Source organism: Terrapene carolina, unplaced genomic scaffold, assembly GCF_002925995.2.
Source record: "Terrapene carolina triunguis isolate 2854851 unplaced genomic scaffold, T_m_triunguis-2.0 Scaffold88, whole genome shotgun sequence".
NCBI classification, from domain to species: Eukaryota; Metazoa; Chordata; order Testudines; family Emydidae; genus Terrapene; species Terrapene triunguis.
The window spans coordinates 34474540-34497071 of record NW_020664439.1 but is presented as its reverse complement, the minus strand read 5'-3'; the positions used below and the strand labels follow the sequence as shown (position 1 = coordinate 34497071).

Here is a 22532-nt window from a genome sequence, read left to right as displayed (position 1 = left end):
TGTTTTTTGTTTTTTGCACATCTGGTCTCAACATGTCTCAACAGGAAGGCAGTAAAGAGAAAAGGTTGATGGGTCATACAGTGTTTCCTTTCTAAATTCAGCACTTCAGACTATTTTTGATGGATGTTTTATCCTTGGCAAATTACTGCACTTGAAAGTATAATTAGTGAATCTGTTTTCTTAATCATATGGCTTTCGTTACTTTGGTTTTAGTCCATTTCCCTTTCATTTCTAGCGGTCCTGATTTAGCATAACTAGCAAGTTGGCAGTTGGATCCATGATTAATAATTTCTTATGGCTGTCCAAAACATGTCATCATCATCATACTTAGATAAAAGATATTAAAGATATCTGTTCTTTGGCGCTATTTGAATAATTATCCCCTATTTCCTTTGCAGTTCAACTATCTTGACTCTGTGCAAACTCAGGGATTCTGTCATTGTGTTGCAAATAGATCACTTCCTGATTTTTTTAATAGGTTGTCAGATATGAGTGATATTGGTTGATAATGGTTACTGTAGTGTAGACGATGAGATGTGGGGGATTTTGACCCATTGGCGGGCCCAATTGGAACAACTTTTTAATATTCTATAAAGGCCACTATGTGGGGACAATGATTCATGACTTGGACAGTTACTGAATCATTCCCAGTGTAGTTTCAAAAGAGTTAGCCATACGATGATTTCCTGGAAAAACTAAGCGACAGCAAATAGATTAAATCCCATTGCATGTATTCAGGAGCACAATGACCCTAGAGGAATGCAGCCAGCAGGACTGGCAGCTTTTGGTGAGCTAAAGCTTTTCGTTAAGAAAGTAAAGATGTTATAACAATAAACCAAACAAATCAATATCTAATGTGTTTTCATGACACATCTTCCTGTGTTAAAATTCTCGGTATATTCTATATCATGTAGTGTGGTTTAAGTCACATATAAATTCACGCTAACTCTGTGCAGACAACAAAGTTCCCATTTTTATAGCTGTACTCCTGGAAGGCAAAGGGCCACTCCTGCAATTGAAACAATAAATGAGCCAACAGTGCAGTGTTATTTCTTATATAAAAACACTGGGCCAGATACACAGTTTAGTATAGGTTGACATAGCTCCACTGACGTCAATGGAGCTACGCCAGTTTACACCAGCTGCATATATGGCTCAGCATGTATCAATGTATACATTTTTGTGGCAGAGCTGAGCACCTTTAACTCCCATTTAAGTCCATAAAATTTGAGCACCTCCTGAGTTACTCAGCATCCTACAGGATAGACCCCTTAATCAAACACGCTACAGAGTACAAGACTATAGCTCAGTACCCTTTGTAAAATACACCTCTACCCCGATATAACGCTGTCCTCGGGAGCTAAAAAATCTTACTGCGTTATAAGTGAAACCGCGTTATATTGAACTTGCTTTGATCCGCCGGAGTGCACAGCCCCGCGCCCCCGGAGCACTGCTTTACCGCGTTATATCCAAATTCATGTTATATCAGGTCGCGTTATATCGGGGTAGAGGTGTATGTAGTCCTAAAGAGCTAACCTGCTCTGAAAGCACAAGACAGTTTAATGATAGATCTGAATACTCTAACAATTTTCAAAATGTGCATTGCTATAATTATTTATTTAAATAAGAGTATTGATTTCACTTCTCGCTTAAAACATTGCATTAGATATTGAGAATTAAGGGACCTTTTTTTGTTATTGCCATTGGACCTTCTTTTTGGTCACATTTCAATCCAGCCTCCAATAATTGTGGGCATAATTTTGCACCTGTAATTTTTCACCTACTGCAATGTGAGTGCAAAATTGCAGGCACAATTATTTGTACCTGCAGTTGCACCCAGTCAGATGCCATGCATAATCTGTGGGTGCAGTCACATAGGTGGGCTTCTTAATGAGTGGAGTTGTGAGCACAATTTATTGTAGAAAATATTACACCTGCATTCGATTTTGTGAAATTGTGAGCATAATATTGGAGGCCATTTCTAAAAAATTCAGGACTGATTTTCAGATTCTCAGCTCATATAGCTCCCATTAAAATTCATTAGGTTATTGTGCCACGGCTAGGTGATATAAGTAGGAGTACTGCGATTAAACGAAGGATGGAACACATTAAAAAGAATATCAGAAAACACCTCCTGATAGTTATGTATAAAATGGAGTGCAATGGGCTCCCAAAACTAAGTGTGGAATTCCATGCAGTTTGGGTCATAATATTTCATTGATTTTTAGACAGAATTCACAACAATAATTCCGTGATATTCAAAGCTAAAGAGTACAAAATACTACAAAGCATGCTGGAAGGGACCATTCTGCATTGGCAGCAGGAGAGGTCTTTTTCAGCTCTACTTGGTATGATTTCATAAACCTGATTATACATTGATTGATTTTTATTTTCTTTTAGAATGAATGGCAGCCACTTTAAGGATGAGAAAGCGTTGGTGGCAAGTCAGAACTCGGACTTGCTGGATGACGACGAGGCAGAAGATGAAGTAGTGATGGATGAGGAAGACGACGAAAGTGAAATTGCAGGGAAGCCAGTCAAGGAACCGGTTACAAGTAACCTACATGAAGGGAGCCCTGAGGATGACTACGAAGAAACAAGTACTTTGGAAATGAACTGTAAGGCTTCCCCTGGCAGGTGAGTTCCTTCCTAGTATTTTAAATGGTACAGTCAAATAAAGTTAAAAAAGAAACAAACAAAATAAAACAGTGCAAGCATCCCAAGGACCAAATTCTGGCAAGCCTGCTAGGAAACAGCCCTAATGAGCTAACTCAATAGCAATGTCAGTGTGCACCTGTATTTGGCTGACACCAGCCCAATCCTCAGCCCCTTTGGGCAATCTGTTCCTTTTAAGAGTAGAAATAATTGGCACAGGGAGCTATGGGCTATTGTCAGGCCAGAGTGGATGCATATATAAACATGTGGTATATGCCATCTGGCACCTACTAGCTGCCTGTGACTTGTGCAATGGTCTTGTGTCCTGAGTCCCACGCCGTTATCCTTACCTGCTGGACCATACTGTAGCTGCTTATCAGGGCCGGCTCTAGGCACCAGCCTAGCAAGCGTGTGCCTGGGGCGGCAAACGGGAAAGGGCAGCTTCCCGGGCAGTCTTAGGGCGGCACGCCGGCAGCTTCCGGCGGCAGCTCCTCCTCCGGTTTCCGAAGCGGCGGCACGCCGGCGGCAGCTCCTCCTCTGGTTCCCTCGTTGTCGGCATGACGGCGGCAGCTTTTTTTTTTTCTTCCTTTGCCACTTGGAGCAGCAAATAAGGTAGAGCCGGCCCTGCTGCTTATGATTTTTGGTGAAGTTAAAAGTGAGGCAGTTTAGAGCAGACTTAAATAGATGAGAATTAGAGTGCAGTAGCCTTATATTGGCGAGTCCTTATAAGAAGGCCTTTTTTTGGAGGCATGCAAAAGATTTGATTTACATTTAAAAACCCATAACCTCCATCACCTTTTTGTAGGTATAAAGAGGATGAGTATACCAAGACTGGGCTCTCTGCTTTGGATCACATAAGGCACTTCACAGATAGCCTCAAAATGAGGAAAATGGAAGAAAATCAATACACGGAAGCTGAACTGGCAGCTTTCAATACTTCCCACCTGCCAGAGGACCTAAAGCAACCATTGTACAGGAAATCCAAGACCCAGGTAAATTCTTAATTCAGTTTAAGCTCTGTAACTCATTGTCACTGAGTATCCAAAAGGTGGATCTGCTGGTGTGTGGTAAACTAGAGTCATCTTAATCACAGCAGAAAGGTTTGTGCTCCTGATCCACAGTAAGCCCTGAAAATTTGCTCTCCCCCCACTCTGTGGTTACTATCAGAGCAAATGGGATATCAGATTGTTTTAAAGAGGCGGGGGGGGGGCATATTCTTGGGTGGTGTAATCAACCTAAGTATCTGGCCCATGATATGTAGGTATATGGAATATTTTTAAAAAGCAGTATGTTGCTGTGTAATATACCTTATGCAGAGATTACATCACTGTGATTAGTGGGATTCTGCTCTCAGATACACCAGTGCAAGCATGCTGGAGTGATCACTTGTAGTCAGTGCATGTGCTCCAATACAACTGAGAGGACTTGGCCAGATGTATTATCACAAATTAGTGTGACTGCACCACTGAAGAGAATTAGTGAACTTTCCCTAGGGATGGGTCTGTTGGCAGAGGTATTGTCACCTCCTAGTGGTGTTGCTCATTATGTCCATGACATTTCTCTGTTCAGCAGCATTTAGCTAGGCGGATATTTCAATCCCAGTTTTGAATATTATTTGGAAGCAATTAAAAAGGGGCTTTCCTTGTGTTCTTGTCTTGAAAGCACCCAGGAAATTAATACTGGATGTTTTTAAAGTTCTTTATCAGCCTTGGAAGATGAGGATAAAGAATTATTACTATTAGTGGGTCAAAAAATGTCAAAGGAAAGGTTGGCAGAGCTTTACCTAACAGATGTTGTATACATAAATCCAAATTTAGACCTCCACTGAATACAAAATACTCTCTAGGGATCAAATTGTGGCTGGAAGCATGGCTGCTTCCATAGAGGTGACATGGTTTAATGTCAAAGCAGTGCATTTTGCCGTGTTTACCACTTTCTCTTTCTCTTGTTTCCTCATTCAGGCATATGCTATGATGCTCTCTCTCTCTGACAAGGACTCCCTCCATTCTGCATCCCATAATTCTCCCAACATGTGGCACAGTATGGCAAGAGCTGCTGCAGAATCCAGTGCCATCCAGTCCATTAGTCATGTATGACATTGTGAAACCTTACCAAGAATGGGACCAAGTCCAAACCAGTAGCATGGCTCTTTCGTATATGACTATTTAAAAGACTGCTGAGCAGAATGCCTTATAAATCTGCAGGGTCACTCATCTAAAGTCTGATGACCTTAAACTGAATAATTTTAAAAAGAAAGAAACTATTTATTCTCAGTATTTTGTTTTGCACAGCAAAGGCAGCTGCTGACTTCTGGAGGATCAATGCGACTTAAAAAAAAGTTTCAATGGATTATGTAAACCACGGCCGGGAAAAATGTCTTCCAATTCACCCGGCATGAGGGGGTGGGGGCAGAAGGGTTAAGACTGCATTGATACACATGGGCACTCCTTTAAAATAGAAACTGAATCGTTTTTCTTTTTGTATAAGATAGTTTGACACAGGATTGGGAACAGTTGCTTTTATGTACAAATCCTCTTCATTAAAGCTTTATGCATTTTAACCCTTCAAAGAAAAAAAGTAGTCTATCGTATGCACACTATCCATCATTAATATTAGAAACCAATAACAGGGAATATTTCATCCTCTCCGTAATTTTTTCTTCTTACCTGCATAAAAAAAAAAAAAAAAAAAAAAAAGTAAAGAAAAAGAAAAAGAAAGAAGAAAAGACAAAAAAAAACTTTGAGAAACAATACATAAGAGGTTTGTGTATATTGTAAACTATGAATGTTCACCACTCAAAGACGTTTAAGTCATTCAGCTACTTCTGTCAAAGGACCATTTCATCAACAGTACCACTAGTTCAATGTTTGCCAAATCATTGTAATGACATTTTAAATTTAGACAATCATGTCGCTGTGTTGTTTTGTTCCTCTAATTTCTTTTTTTGTGTTGTGTGTACCATGTATTTATTTGTTGGCAAACAATTGTTTGTTGATTAAAATAGCACTGTTCCTATGTTAAACAGCACTGCTCCAGTCCCCCACTACTTTATGATGTAGGCACCCATGTACTTCAAAACGAGTGAGGTGAACTGATCTGTGTATATTGGAGTGCAAAACAGTGTTCGAAATTTTCTGACATTCCTATTTTATTTTGTTTTTTTTTCCTTTTAATGAAACTAAATAACTAATAGATGCGAATTAGTTTTTTTTAAATACAGTAAATTGATTCAATTGTATAAACAGTTATAATTTCTTCATGAAAGCATGATTCTTCTGATTAGAACTGTACCCAATATTTTATGCTGGTTGTCTGCGAGCTTGTGTGATGTTATGTTCATGTTAATCCTATTTGTAAGATGAAGTGTTCCAAACTTACGTTAAAAAAATAAATAAATAACGGACTGTATTCAGTTATTTTTGTTTTGTTTTTTTGCCCTTTAGTGAGGGACCAGATTTATTTCCTTTTGTTTATAATCTCATTTTGAAATAATCGGCAAGTTGAGGTACTTTCTTTAAATGCTTTGTACAATGTAACTGTTATGCATTTCAGAACATTATTATGGGAGGATCAACTAAAAAAATAAAGGACTATAAAACCGAAGGCATCTTTTTCACTCTCCTTTTGTTTTTGTCGAGTCATGCCATTTCATTTCATTTATCACTTGGTATCTTAAGGGTTAGAACTGTTCTGTATCTCAAGTGGTCATGGGTACTAATAATAACAATAGAATCTGGACTTGCTATAGTATCTTACAGTTATCTGAATGTGTTTTACAAATAATTAAGACAAATAATAAGTGGGTTGTTAGTGGTCAGAATGCAGATTTAAATGCTTTACTTAATGCATTCACATTTGGATCAGGCTCAAGGCCATGCATCCTTTGAACAAGCTTGTAGAGTAGTAGACAAGTTTAAGAGAACCAGCTAGTGCACTACTAGGGGGATTAGGGAGCAAATGCCATATGGTGGAGAAGGCAAAGGAGTGCTAGCAGGGGAAATGAGATGAAGGCATCCCTGTAGCAGGAACCAGATGGAAGAAGGAGCAAACAGAGGGCATCACATGTTCGGTACATTTAGTAATACACCAGGTAGCAGACCTGGAGAATCAGAACTGTACCATCCATAGCGGTTCAGTTGGAGGGTACGTATAGCCTTAGGGAGCTTGGGTGAAAGCCTGGCCCACTGATGTCTAAGAGTACGCCCACACAGCAAAAAACAACAACAAAATCAGTCAGTCTCAGAGTCAGATGTTGGGCTCGGGCTGTGTGACGGGTTGGATCACAGAAACCCCCTTGGGAGCTGCCACCTAATGTGCAAAGACTACCTCTGCTCCTGTTTTCCCTGCCAGCTCAGGACTCCAGCACCCTGTCTTGCTGAGCCAGACACTCCTGTCTGCTGCAACACCGACCCAGGGTCTGAATCACTTGTCCCAAAGGTGCAAGTTTACCCGAAAACAGCTCACAGAAGTGTGCTTGTCTTTAGCACTCAGATGCCCAACTCCCAATGGGGTCTAAACCCAGATAAATCCGTTTTACCCTGCATAAAGCTTATGCAGGGCAAACTCATAAATTGTTCGCCCTCTATAACACTGATAGAGAGATATGCACAGTTGTTTGCTCCCTCAGGTATTAATACATACTCTGAGTAAATTACTAAATAAGAAGTGATTTTATTAAATACAAACAGTAGGATTTAAGTGGTTCAAAGTAGTAACAGACAGAACAAAGTAAGTCACCAAGCAAAATAAAATAAAATGCGCAAATCTATGTCTAATCAAACTAAATACAGATAATTTCCTCACCAGTTCCAGAGCACTCCTTTTTACAGGCTAATCTCCTTTTAGCCTGGGTCCAGCAATCACTCACAGCCCCTGTAGTTACTGTCCTTTGTTTCAGTCTCCTTCAAGTATCCGGGGCGGGGGGGCGGGTGGAGAGGCTCCTTCTTTAGCCAGCTGAAGACAAAATGGAGGGGTCTCCCACGGGTTTAAATAGACTCTTGTGGGTGGAGACCCCCCTCCTCCCTCCTATGCAAAGTCCAGCTCCAAGATGGAGTTCTGGAGTCACCTGGGCAAGTCACATGCCCCTGCATGACTCAGTCTTTACAGGCCAACGCCATTGTCCACATGGTATCTTGCATGTCTCCAGGAAGACTTCTCATGTGGATTGGAGCATTCCAAGATGCATTGTTCCCCAAGTGTTTCCTGATCAGGTACTTAACTGGCGAATTCCTTCCTAAAGAAGCTGACCAAATGCCTCACAAAGCTTACTTAGAAACCAAGCAAGCATACAGCCCATATTCTTAACCTCAAGTAGAAAATGATATATATGTACAAATAGGATGAATAGATATAGTAGACCATAACCTTTACGGAGATATGTTACATGGCACAGGCAGCACAAAACATATTTCAGTTATATCATACATACATTTATAAACACCCCCCCCATAAAGCCTTATGGGGTACGCTGTCACAGGCTGATTCTGCGAACTTCCCGATTTGCTGGATTTCAGAGCTTGGGCTCCAGCGCAAACCCAAGTGTCCACCAAGCTGTTTTGCAGAGGGGTTGAGCACTGACCAGTTCAACACAAGATAATGGGAGCTGATGCGGCACAATACCCTTAAAAAAATTAGGCCCTAAGCCTTGCATAGCTGCATTTAGTGTTCCGCTACTTAAGTTACCTATCGTGTGTAATTCTACACCTCAGCGTTGGTAGGCATTGATACTTTTTCATGTAACACAAGGGCCACAGACTGCTCACATGTGGCACAAGCCAAAGTCCAATGAAGCTAATAGTAGACTGTCCGTTTCTTTCCTAGGCCATTGGGTCAGCCCCTGCCCCTAATGCATTTTTTGCCATCACGCCATGCTTAGGACGCCATACATTGGGTGTCTTGCATGCAGTCTGATAGCTTTTAGCACCTACAGGGCCATATTGTCACAGAGGGGTCCTGAATTATGCCATGTTGTATTAGCTTGGGGGGGGGGAAGCCATTTGTGCTGCCAAATGGGTCGCTCTCTCTCCACCACCATCACTCACTCACTCATTTTCACTGGGCTCGGGCAGGGGAGTTAGGGTGCAGGCTCTGACAGGGAGGGTGCAGGGGATGAGGGGTTTGGGGACGCAGGAGGGGGCCCCAGGCTGGGGTGCAGGAGGGGGTGAGGGCTCTGGCATGGAGTCAGGGATGAGGGGTTCGAGGTGGATCCAGGCTGGGGCAGGGGCTTGGGGGTGCAGGAGCCGGTGAGGCCTCTGGCTGGTGCTGCAGGCTCTGGACTGGGGCTGCAGCTGAGAGGTTCAGCATGTGGGAGGGGGCACAGGAGTGAGGCAGGGAGTTGGGGGGGTGCAGGAAGGGATACAGGCTCTGGGTTGGGGGTGAGGGCTTCAGGTGGGGGGGGTGTCAGGATTTGGGAGGGTGCTCCGGCCAGGGGGTGAGGGCTCTGGGGTGGGGGCCAGGGATGAAGGGTTTGGGGTGCAGAAGAGGGCTCTGGGCTGGGGCCAAGGGGTTCAGAGTATAGGAGGAGGCTCAGGGCTGGGGAAGGGGGTTGGGTTGTGGGAGGGGATCCTGAGCTGGGTGTGGCAGGGGGTGTAGGGCGGTTTGGGGTGCGGACTCTGGGTGGCATTGACCTCAGGCGGCTCCTGGGAAGCAGCAACATGGCTCTCTGGCTCCAAGGTGGAGGCGCGGCCAGGTCCCCTCCTGCAGGCACCGCCCCCGCAGTTCCCATTGGCCATAGTTTGTTTGTGGCAGCCGGTGCTTGGGACAGCACCTGTGGGCGGGCAGCACACGGAACCCCCCGGCTGCCCTAGGAGCCAGAGGGCCATGCCAGCCGCTTTCCGGGAGCCACGCAGAGCTGGCATGGAGGCTGCCTGCCCCGCTGGCTCCGCGGCCAATTGGATTTTTAGCAGCCAGCTCTGCTTACTGGAGCCGCCAGGTTCCCTTTTCGACCAGGTGTTCCCGTCAAAAACCGGATGCCTGGCAACCCTAGCTACTGCCCATTTATATGTCAGTGATTACACATTTAAAAAAAAAAAAGGTGTGCATACAAACGTATTGCATTCACTTTATAAGAAGGCACTTTCGGAACCTATTCAGGTTTCTTTCACTGCCAACAAAGTAGCAAGGAGACCAAATACATGAATTAATTTAAATTTTGTCTGTAACTGCAAATACATTTCCCCACCTTTTCTTCCCCCCTTTAACACGGCAAGATGGCCGTTCCTCTCAAGAGTGGTGCCTCATAATTCCACTGCTTTATATTGCTTCTAGGGAAGTATGTCTCTTTCCCTGTGACTAATGTCCCAGAGTAAGGGAGCACCTTCCCTTCAGACACCCTGAGCGAAAGCGAGGGGGGGGGGTGGCCTGTTGATGTGTCGCTATTGAACATTAGTGAGTACTAGTGATTAATAGCTAGTCTTTATGGCTGTATATTGAAGGTACCATACATATTGCTCAATGGCTCGCCAGAAGTAATTTGGCAATCATCGTGTAGGGCTAACTGGAAGAGACAATTGTTTACACCACGTAGCATAGCATGCAACAATGAGAGCCAACCAACGCTGTCAAAAAGGGCATCTGTGTTTTATGGATGCGCTATCAGTGTTGCATCAACCTTGTCTATTAATACTATTCAAAGAAAATTAATTATAAGGCTTTTCTTCTAAGTGTTAATGGCTTTAGTTGGCCACTATTTTAAAAAAAGTCATAAAGGTCATTTGACGTGGGCCCAGCAGCAGTGTTATAACAAATCCTATGTACAGTGAGGAAATCATTAGTATAAGCAGGGAATGTTGCGTGAACTACACACAGGTGAGTGACAACAGAGGTGTAACTTGCCCCTTATAGTTCTATCAACCTTCACACCTAGTTCCTTCCAGGATCTTGACGTTCATTGCTTTCTCCCTGGTAGCAAAGTTCATGCACCTAGAAGGGTAATTTGAAAGAGCAAATTGATTTTAATTACTCATTTGAAGAAACTAGTCTACCCCAACCACATAAAAATAAAAAAAAATTACATGGTGTCTTAATGGAGCATGCTGAGAGGAACAATTGCCTTTGTCCAGAAGAGGAAGGCAGTCTAAACAAGGGGGTTCATAATGTCTATTTTCCACAAAGATGGCTTTTACTAAGGTACCTTTAAGTATGGCTTCTGGATCTGTCTTCTACAGCTATTAGGTATTTTTCATGTGATACCCAATCATTCCAGTGTGATATAGACTACCACAGGAAAGACATATCATCCCAACTAGAGACTATGGCCAACTACCAGCACGACAAGCTGTATAATCAGTATTTCACTTTGTTCCTATGTGTACAAAGTTATTTTATATTTTAAAACAGCCATAGTTTGTAGCAGAGAAAGTTGTTATAAGACTGTCTGAGACATTGCACAAGTAATTAAGTAAAGCCAAACCCAGCCATGACCAAGTGGGTAAAGCCTTCTCTATGTCAGAGGCTACATACCCTTGCCAGGGCCCCAGTCATTGTTTAAATGCATTATGAGGCCTGGCCAAAATCTCTTGCCTTCCCAACCCCACTGAAATGTCTTTGTAATCTTAGAGTGTCCACCAGTGTGTGGGGTATCCAAAGGCCATGTTGGTTCATCCTTAGTTCAATGTAAAAGATGATGACAGATGCAGCAGTACAGTCTTTACCTTTCAGAGTCACTTACTAAAGCACGGAAATACCCTACATGACAACAACAAAAATAACCAAGTATGGTGGTCCTTTTTTCCTCGATTATATTTGTTTTCCTCTTCTTACAAAGAGTCCAACTTTGCCATTTTCCCAAGACTTAGATTTGACTCAAAGCAGCATTTTAATAAGACCTAAAAACACAGTTCTGACTCTTTGAAGAGCTCGTTGAATGTCTCTCTCAAGAAGAGTTATTAGGCCCAGTGTATGTGCTAAATTCCATTTGGGAGAAGCACATCCTGAGTAGCTCCTGGCCGCTCAAGAGGCGATGCAGTCCTTTATTAGCTCACAGCAATGGGAAGTGAACAGTTGTTGCGTTTCACCCCAAACGTGGTTGCAGTTCAGTGGTGAGTATAGCTATTCATAAGTGTAATTTATAAATCTGTTCAGGAAGTGTTTTTGAATCCTTCCTGATGAAAGGTGCTGTAGAAATATGAAGTGCTTTCATATGGCTTGGTTTTACTGCTACTAATATCTGATTGTGCCAAACTGGATACAGGTTCTGAAACATCAGACCTTGAGAATGAGCCTTGCTTTTTCCTGTTATATTTTAATCCTAATTAATTCCAGAAAGACTAAAGAGCTGTGATGAAATGCTACACTTTTCTTTAAAGTCCCTCTTGGAAGTCCTAAAAGAGGCCCCAACTTTGCAAGGTGGGGCAGGGGAAGAGGGTTAATGGTCATTTTGATGCTAAATTATCAGTAATTAAGAAGCTGATTTTCTGGGATTGATGAAAATTTTTAACAGCTGCTTCTTTTAGGCCCTTATCCCTCAGTTTTATTAGCATGTGTTAACATAATGTGGAAAATATATTTATGTCTATATTATGCTTTGTCAGGACCCCAGCATCTGTACCCTGGGGCAGATACACATGAGATAGCTGGGGCTACATTTGCCAGTGTGCACATGTGGAAATGTTCAATTTGTAATATGATTACAGCCCCAAAACAAAGCCCACTTGATACCTGTGGCATATTTGTTTCATGGTAAGTGCAGAAAATTCTCAAAATCATGTCATGTGTCGTATCACCAGCCAAGTCAAACTGTGGAAGTAGCTCTTTTAATTCCCAGGGAATCTCTTTAAACAGGCGCGTGTCAGGCCCAATTAGAATCCACACAGACCTACACTAATTGGGGTGAGTATGCAGCAGAATAATGTGGTCATTTAGCAAACTAGACCTTTTGTAAAGGATAGCATGTGAAAGAAGTGCTTGCCTTTGCACAATCATAAATGCTGCAATTCCACCTCTTATGTCAATTGAAAAATGCCACGTGTCTGTTCTGAGGCCTTGCAGAATCTTGAAAGGCATAATACAAAATCAACTGGAAAAAGTTAACTAATAGATAAGACTTTTTAGTGACCATGAATAAAAATGTGCAGAGGACATATGCTCCCCCGTAAAAGCCATCCACTAAATGCCTGGGGTTAGGAGAAAGCTTCCTTTGGGAGTATGTTACTGCATTAATGAGGGAGACAAGGTGGGTAAGGTAATATCTTTTATTGGACCAACTTCTGTTGGTGGAGAGGACAAACTTTTAAGCTTCACAGAGCTTTTCCTCAACTCTGAAGAAGGTAATCAGAGTGTCAGAGCTAAATACTAGGTGAAACAATTACTATAAAGAACTCAAAGAAGACCTCACACAGAAATTCACACAGGAATTTAAGGATATCAACAAATCCTTCCACAAACAACTCCAAGAGAAACTCTACAACTTCCCCACACAAACCTACCCTAGGGACCTACATGCTTCCCAAGATACACAAACAAGGGAACACCGGCAGACCTATTGTATTTGTCCACAGCACTCTTACTGAAGGAAGATCAAAACTCACAGAAACCATCCTCAAACCACTCAGCACAAAAAAGGCCAGTTTCCTTCAGGACACAACCGACTTCCTCTGGAAACAGCAACATTAACAACCTCTCTCAGAACACCATCCTTGTCACTATGGATGTCAACTCCATGTACACCAACATCTCTCGCCATGATGACATCGCTGCCTGCCTCAAACATCTACAAGACAATTGACAACACTCAGATATCCACCCTAGATGCATCACTAAACTCATCCATTTCATCCTTACCCATAACAAATTTACATTTAACAACCAACACTTTGTCCAAAGCATGGGAACAGCCATGGGTATGAGGATGGCTTCCCCAAATATGCCAACCTCTTCATGGGCCACCTTGAGAAATAATTTTTTGAAAATGCACCATGAAACTTATGATATAGCTGAAAGATACATCAATGATATTTTACTCTCCTGGACAGAAGACCTAAGTCACTCATAGATTGCCATGACAACTTCAACAACACTTTTTAGAACACTCGCACACCAGCATCAACTTCCTGGACACAACGATCAGCTTCAGAAACTACATTCAAGAAACCCATGGATTGCCACACCTACCTTTGCATAAACCACCCCAGACACACTAAGAAATCTGTTATCTACAGCCAGGCACATAGATACCACAGAATATGCTCTGAAGATAAAGTCTGGGATACACACATTAACACACTTAAAATTGCCTTCACCAAACAAGGACACTCCACCAGAGAAGATGATCATATCATGGAATGGGCCACCCAAATACCCTGAGAGAACCTGCTCCAATACAGGAAAAAATAAACCCCAACAACTGCACACTGGTTGTTACCTACCACCCCACACTGCAACCCATATCAGGTATCATCTAACAGTTACAACCCACACTTGATTGGCACCGCATCCTGAAATACATCTTTCCTCAACCCCTTCTTTTGAGCTTCCAACAACCCCCCAACTTCACCAAGCTCATCATCAGAAGCAAGTTCACCACAGACCAGGGCACACCAACTCAAAGCAGCACCAGGTCCTGCCAGAACAACACATAAAAAAACCTGTAGACATACGTCTACTGCTGTGATGATCAATACCCATCACAACACACCTTTCAAGATTCATGGGTCCTACACATGCCTATCACAACATGTGGTATACCTCATCCTGTGCATCAAATGCCCCAACTTCACCTGTGTGGGTAAAACCAGACAATCATTATGCTCTTGAATGAACTTGCATAGAAAAATGACAAAAGACAAAAATGCCCTATCACCTGTGGGTGAACACTTTTTACAAAATGATCACTCCATATCTGACCTCTCAGTCCTCATCCTCAAAGGAAACCTGCACAACATCTTCAAAAGATGAGCCTGAGGATTTAAATGTATAAGTCTGATGGACACTAAAAACATGGACTTAACAGAGACACTGGTTTTAGGATTCGTTACAATTTGTAACACACTCTGTTGCCTACTAACCCTCCTTTGTCCTACAAGTGTGGAGGTGTTAAGTGCCCATTTCATTTTAAGTGGTCTCCTGCAACATGTGTGAACCTCTTATGTTTAACAATCTGTCCCACCTTGTTTTTTAGCTGTGACACTCTGGTTACCTTCTCCAGACCTGAGGAAGAGCTCTGTGAAGCACAAAAAATTGTCTCCTCCATCAACAGAAGTTGGGCCAGTAAAAGTTATTACTTCACCACTTTGTCTCTCTCACATCCTGGGAGCAACATGGCTACAACAAAAGGTATTGCATCAGTGTCCATTTTGTCACTTTTCTCTGATGTATCTGGTACTAACCACTACCAGAGACAAGGTACTGTATTAGACAGTACTTCACTGGTCTTATATGACCTGGCAATTCCTGTGTAGGAAATAACTCACCAAGGGTTAGTTTTTCAAGGTAAAAGAGCCAAGACCTGGGCTAACAGCTGCAATAAAATGCTGATCTTAATTTTATTATATATATAAGAGAAAGAGAGAAAGGAAGAGAGGAGCTTGGAAGGATTAGATTTTTAATCAGTTGAATGTTGGTACCGTACACACACATGCAAACCAAAGAAAAAAGATTTCCATCGATGATAATTGAAATTTACTGATAGGCAAAGTGAGAAAAATGTTTTTTGGGAACTTATTAGCGGTAGTTTTATGGGTATTTACTTTGTGTATTTTGATGTGTGATGTTGACAATTTGTGTTTTAACGGTTATAAAGCTTTAACTTTTTGAATATCAACATCTACTTTCATTAAATAATTGCCTGATCCCCACCCATGATTTTGTGAAAATATATATCGATAAAAATATTGATATGGATCAAAGCTATAAAATAAATAAAATCAAATTCTGAAAAGCCTCTGTGTATGCACGTGTGTGTTTATATATAAACCCTTTAAAATAATTTAGAACCAGCTAGCTGTGGAACCACGTGTGGTTAGTATTCTTCCTCCCCCAGTCCTATCTCTTCCTTATCACACTCACTGTTGCATCTTCCCTGTGATGAGATTCTAGGGCAGGGACTGTTCTGTGTTTGTACAGTGCTTGCACAATAACGGCCCACTTCTGACTGCGGCCTCTGGGCAATAAAAACAATAACAACAGTCCTGCCATGAGCTTCCCCCCAGGCCTCCAAATAGGCAAGTAAATGATTCATTGTCTATCTTTCCAGGGAAAAAACCACAACTGTCTGTTAAGGCATTACCTTATTTTCCTGGCAGAAATCTTTTTTTTTTAAAAAAAAACAACACATGCTGAATGTTTTTGAATTTGAAACTGCCACATCGTTGCCAAATGTGGAGTTCAGAGGAATCATCCTATCTTAACACTTTCCTTCCACTTTAGTTAGTAGCTCAGCTTTAGGGTAAAACATTGAAAAGTAGACCCAATAGATGTGCCCATAAAAAAAAAGCACATCCCATTATGCCCATAATACCCCACATTTAAAGGCAGGGAATACCTTTGGAACTGGCAGACCCTTTCCATGCCCATGAAACTTTCTAAGAGCACGATTCACTTCAACAGCTACGTTGCCCCACACACATTCCAAATAGTCAGCTGTTCTTACTTTATGGTCTTGATTCACTGATGCTCTTTTTGGAAATGGTTATGATGCTTTCACTACTGAAGAGTTACACAATTGCTCCAGAAATTGCACCTAGTACTAAAACTCTAACCCTGGCACAAAGGATACAGAGGTGTGAATAATGGATTGGTTTGCTGGCAATTTGGGTTAATCCGAAAATGAAATTTTTGCTGAATTGAAAAAAAAAAACCCACAACACTTCAGGTTGAACACAATGTTTTATTCAAGCCACAGCAACAATTTTCATTTCAATTTCAAGAGCGTTAAGAAAAATAAATGTGAAGGAAATTTTGAAACAAAAAGTCATTTTGAATTGAAAAATTGAAATGTTGCATTTAGAATATGTCAGAATGAAACGTTTTGAGTTTTTCTGTATTTTTGTGGCGGAGGCAGGAGGTTTGATACAAGTAATTGCCGAAAACAACACAAATTAACAAAACATGCTGATGTTGCTGAATCTGCTTTTTTTCCACAGAAAAAAGTTTTAGCTGAAAACTTTTGCCCAGCTCTAGCAGAGGACCACATGCTAGGTTTATTGTCCTCTTAACTGAAGGCCTTGAAAAATAGATGGAGAACTAGTCTTTGTTGAACATGAGAAGCAGCTACTTGTGGTCTTTAAAAGTGCCAGAATTTGGTTTAGTGTTGCTAGGTGTCTACCGAAACGCCCAGTCAAAAAGGAACCCTGGTAGCTCCGGTCAGCACCGCTGGCTGGGCCATTAAAAGTCTGGTCTGCAGTGCAGCGGGGCAAAGGCAGGCTCCCTGCTTTCCGTGGCTCCTGGAAGCAGCGGCATGTCCCCCCTCCAGCTCCTACATGTAGGCGCAGCCAGGGGGTTCCGTGTGCTGCCCCCGCCCCAAGCACCAGCTCTGCAGCTCCCATTGGCCAGGAATTGCAGCCAATGGGAGCTGCAGGGGTAGCGCCTGCAGATGGGGCAGTGCACAGAGCTGCCTGGCCATGCCTCCATGTAGGAGCTGGGGGGGATGCCGCTGCTTCCGGGAGCTGCTTGAGGTAAGTGCCGCCCGGAGCCTGCACCCCCTGGCCCCCTCCCATGCCCCAACCCTCCACCCCAGCCCTGATCCCCCTCCCACCCTCTGAACCCCTTGATCCCAGCCCGGAGCCCCCTCCTACACCCAAACCCTTCATCTCCAGCCCCACCCCAGAGCCCACACCCCAGCCGGAGCCCTCACACTCCCCTTCACCCCAATCCCTGCCCCAGCCCAGAGTCCCCTCCTGCCCCTCAAATCCCTCATCCCTGGTCCCACACCAGAGCCCGAGTCCCCCAGCCGCAGACCTCAAACCACCCCCGCCCCCCGCAACACAACCCCCAGCATCAGCCTGGTGAAAATGAGTGAGTGAGGGTGGGGAGAGCAAATGACAGAGGGATGGAGTGAGTGGGGTGGGGCCTTGTAGGAGGGGCAGGGCAGGGGACAAGGGTGTTTGGCTTTTATGCAAGTAGAAAGTTGGCAACCCTAATTTGGTTTCAATTCTTGCCAGGCCAAGATCCTCACATGGAGCACATCTGAGCATGTTCAGTAATTATTTTTCACACATCCTTTCTGCACCCTGAATAGCAACCAGCTCTATGGACATGCTGGTAAAAAGCTATTGTCCTTCTGCATGATACATGGGAAACGCTTTAGATATCCTGATGCTAGGGGGAAGCTCAAGTATATGGGTGGGATTGGGTGCTGTGCTGGGCTAGGTACTGATGACAGGGAAGTGTTGGAACTGGGAAGCAGATCAAGAACTAGATCAAACCAGGCACTAATGAGATAGGTAGCCAATGGGAGCGTACATAAGCATTGGTGTGTTCTGCACCACAGGGACAAAAACAACCTTCTTGAACTTCAGTGCAAAAACTAAAATCCAGCTGATGACGTTTTGCAAAACCAAACCACCTTTTCTTGGCCTAATTGAGGTAGCACAAATCAAGAGCTTTTCATGAGAACTCTCCCCTGGCCTCCTTCTTCCCCAGACACTGGTAGTTCAGATAAAATAGAACCTAACTCAAAACAATTCATTATTTTGCTTTTTTTTAAAAAAAAATTAGAGAACCAAAAACCCCGGCTTCCTTCGCCTATTGCTAGTTCCAGAACATAACTTCCTCCACCGCTCGTCAGTCATTGAATTTATAACATTTCCTCTGTGGAAAATGACAGGGGTCCCCCAAGGCATTGAATTCTGCTTTAATCCAGCATTGCCATTGGTGAGGGTGATCGGGAGCCCCACAGTTTATCAGCTTAGAATTTGATCATAAGAGATTTCACCCTGCCCAGTTTTCCAACAACAAAAATAAATGAATATCTTTTCCCTAGAACCTGAAATATCAGCCTCACAAACCAAATCCATTTGCATTGTTCCCTTGTTCTCAGCTGAAACAATTATCCCAATAAATCCTCTTTTTTAAAGTCTGTCTCACAGTCTAAATGGCCACCTACTTTGTTGTCCAAAAATCTCTTGCAGTTAGAATCCTACAATGCACAATCTCAGACGGGTTATCAGTTATGTCATGCATTATAAATTCTCCAATCAGCTCAGTGGGAAACAACATTTCTATTTAATACCAGGAGAAACAGTGGAAGTCAGCGATTGATACCAACACAATGATGGGAAAAAGTGTCTAGAGGTGCTACTCACATAATCTCATTTTACAACATCTTGAAAATTCAATAGAAAGGACTCTGCTAACAATACCAGAATGACATACCACTGATTATTGTGCTGAAAAGTTCCTAAACTCTTAACAATAAGAGAGCTCTCTAAATATATCGCAACAAAAACATACAACAGTTTGTTTCTTTTTCTTTTTTGTTTTTTTGTTAATTTTTTTACAAAGCACACATTATTAGTCAACAATTGCAGTGCAGGCTATCCCCATGCAGTCTGCCTGCTGGTAATGTTTGGGGAAATCAGCTCTTAAAAGATTTTGTTTTTTAACATACAACAATTGCATCTTAAAAACAATGAAGGAAGCATAAGTGTCTGCAAACGGCAAGCAAATATATCTTCCAAGGAGCTAAGAAAAAGACTATGTTTGCACTTTAGCAACATGCTTCAGAAATCATACTCCAATGGATAACTTTTCAGCTGCTGGTAGAGACGAGGTCCTTTTTAAGGACCTAATGTTTCTTGCTAAATATCTGCCCTCTGTAGACTTGGTAGAGTTCACATCCAAATGACACATGAACAGATTTCTTGTTCATCTCTCTTCAACTGCCACAGGCCTCAGTTTAATGTGACTTTGAGACTGGGTTAAAATATAATTAAGTGACCGTTAAACATACCCTGACATTTCCCTTGCAAGCACAGTTGAATTGGGCGCATTTATTGCTAAACCACATGTAAGGGTTTGATCCAGCAAACACTTAGCAGTGCATGCCTACTAAATGAGGGTATGGTTAGTAACCTCATTGCTCCACCCCTCTCAGGATCAGTCCCTAATTTAAGACTGCTAATTCACTGGGTTTGCAGTACTAGGCCCTTAAAATACTAAATTAATTGGTATTCTGGTACTTTTCCCCACTTCCAAAGTGTATGGCCATCCCAGAAAGTGGCCTACTATGGTGATTAAACAATACGTTTAAATTCCTTTGATAATCGTCCTTGTTTAAAAAAAAAAAACAAGCCAACCCCCTGACATGGCAAACAAATCTTAATTGCTTTATACAGTATTATAAGGCCAATGAAAGATTCCCTAAAAATCATTAACTCTGGAGTCAACATTGAATCACGTTACAGAGTCAACAATGGCGTGTTTTCAAGTGGCATAAATATCATGCTTAGGGCGATCAAGTGAAATATTCAACAGATTTTTCTTTTATTACATACTCTTAATCTTTGTGTTTATTATTGAAGTGGTTAATAAGCAATTTTTAAAACAGATCCAGAAGGTGTCTTTAGCAGCTTGAATGTCATCTCACATCATCAGAATCTGTTTTCCACTAGGAGCTTTGCAATTCTATCTTGATTTTACCTTAAACACTTTTCGGAATGATTATTTTTGTTCTCTGCACTTAGACATTAATTTTATATATTCAGTTGAGATGTGCTTACAGCTGATATAAACAAGATTTACTGAGTACAAGACACATCAGAAGGGAAAGCTTTAACTTCTGAAAACATTTTCAGATGATCAAACATATGGAATGAAACAATATTGTGAAAATCTGACTTGACTTTTAGATTATTGGCTTTGTTCTCCCTAGGGCATCATGACACTGAGTTTGTTATTGTTCTCCAGTAAATCCAAGTTTATTTAAAGAAATAGATCGCTATTATGCAGGAACTCATAAGTATAAAGTATTTCACTTAGGAGATTTACCTCTCTCCCCCAACAGCTTCACCACTAAACACTATAAAAGTCTTTCTAAGCACTTTCTATGGGAGGGAGGGGGGTATGTTGAACCTAACATTTGCGCTCCGTCAGTTGAATATATTTACATAATTACAATCTTTTCACATTAACATAGGGTTTTCTGCCTTTCAGCCTCTATGCTAAGGGAGTACAGACATAATTCATGGTATTGCTCTTGAATGAAGAGATATCTAAATTAAGGCCTCATCGTGCCAAGGGCAGAACTAGAAATCCTCCTGGACTTGAAGCTAAGCTCAGTGACATCAATGAGAATGTGTCCAGGGGTTTTGTCTCAGACCCCTGTGAAATGTTGATCTCAACTGTGATGGGGGAAGGATTGGGATGAACAGAAGCTAAGGGTGGTTAGCATCTTGTAAGACCCTGTAAAACGTGCAGCAAACCTCAGTAATAAGGAAATGGTAAATAAAAGATGTACATGTCAATTTCTGAATCTCAGAAGAACGTTATTTTAATTTGAAGCCTGCTTTTCTGAGCAGATGTCTGTTGTTTTTCTTTTCATTCAGAGTCTGTTAATTTAAGCTATTGACGAAAAACACAGGATAGTATCCATCATTATCCAGTGTATCCTTCCAGTGATGATGCAGTGGTGCCTTGTGATGAAATGAAATTATCTCATGACATTCCTATGCACCATCAACTCCAATGCCTGTTCTGAGCATCTCATACTTTATGCACAAACCAAACAGCAATCAAGGCACTAATGTAAAGTACAGAGGACAACAAAATGCTTAGGGACTTTGAACATCTTCTATATGAGGAGAAATTAAAAATACTGGGACTGTAAAAAGCCTGGAAAAGGGACAACTAAAGGGGGATATGACAGAGTTCTATAAAATCATGAATGGTATGGAGAAAAAGTGTTATTTACCCCCTTCATGTAACACATGAGCGAGGGATCAGCCAATGAAATTAAAAGACAGCAGATATAAAACAAATATAAGGAAGTGCTTCTTCACACAATGTAAAGTCAACCTGCGGAACACATTGTCAGGGGATGTTGTAAAGGCCAATAGCATAACTGGGTTCAAAATGAATTTAATAAGTTCATGGAGGATAGGTCCATCAATGGCTATTAGCCAAGATGGTCAGGGCTGCAACACCATGTTCTGAGTATCCCCCAAATCTCTGACTTGTAGAAGCTGGGACTGGTTGACAGGGGATGGGTCACTTGATAAATTGCCCTGTTCTGTTCACTCCATCTGAAGCATCTGGTACCGCTGTCGGAGACAAGATAATAGACTAGATGGACCATTGATCTGACCCAGCATGGCCATTCTTATGTTCTGAAGGCATGTAGTGTCCTGTCCCTTATGCAGTGAAAGCTTATACAGATAAAAATACAGCTCCTGTTATGCGCTGACCTGATTTTATTTAGTTACTTCTATTTATTTAACTTGATCCAAAGAATCCTTCAAGTACCATTCCTCACCTATCCAAGTGGGTAGCAGCAAGCTAAACCATTGCAATCCACACACATCCATGCCTATGGCAGACTCAGCACCAAAAAGTTGAAAAGGTGTATTTAAAATAGTCTTAGGTATTAGAGGTGCTCGGTCTTAATGTGACTGCTGCCATAACACCATGTTCATTTCTCTGACAGCATGTGCAAGCTTGCCTTGATTTTAGTAAAAGCAAAAGCACTTTTTTTTTGTTTTAAGTAAAATAAGAGGAAATTGCTTGAACTAGTGGAGCCAGAGTGTCTCAGTCACAGGGCGCTGAATGTACAAAAGCACATGGGGCTATATCACGGTTTAATTTGTTTGTTGTTTTTAAGTGTCTTTTATTTGCTCTTGAAAGATTCCAGATTGGCAGCACTGGGGAGTGGGCTGGGATTTTCAAAGCATCCTCAAGGAGTTAGGCACCCATCTGCCACTGAAAGTCACTGCAACTTGGGCACATAC

At 42.0% G+C, this 22532-nt stretch overlaps 1 protein-coding gene across 4 annotated transcripts in view; it reads left to right on the top strand.

Annotated features, from left to right (window-relative positions):
* The window catches only part of MECOM (MDS1 and EVI1 complex locus), a 65599-nt gene extending 60301 nt beyond the window's left edge, over positions 1–5298 (top strand). For all 4 annotated transcript variants that reach the window (XM_026650171.2, XM_026650170.2, XM_026650168.2 and 1 more), the window contains 3 exons: positions 2401–2637; positions 3461–3647; positions 4617–5298. In XM_026650171.2, the coding sequence (XP_026505956.1) occupies positions 2401–2637; positions 3461–3647; positions 4617–4751 (559 nt within the window). In that variant the 3' untranslated portion in view covers positions 4752–5298. The remainder of the gene's footprint in view (positions 1–2400; positions 2638–3460; positions 3648–4616) is intronic.
* The last annotated feature ends 17234 nt before the right edge of the window (positions 5299–22532 follow it).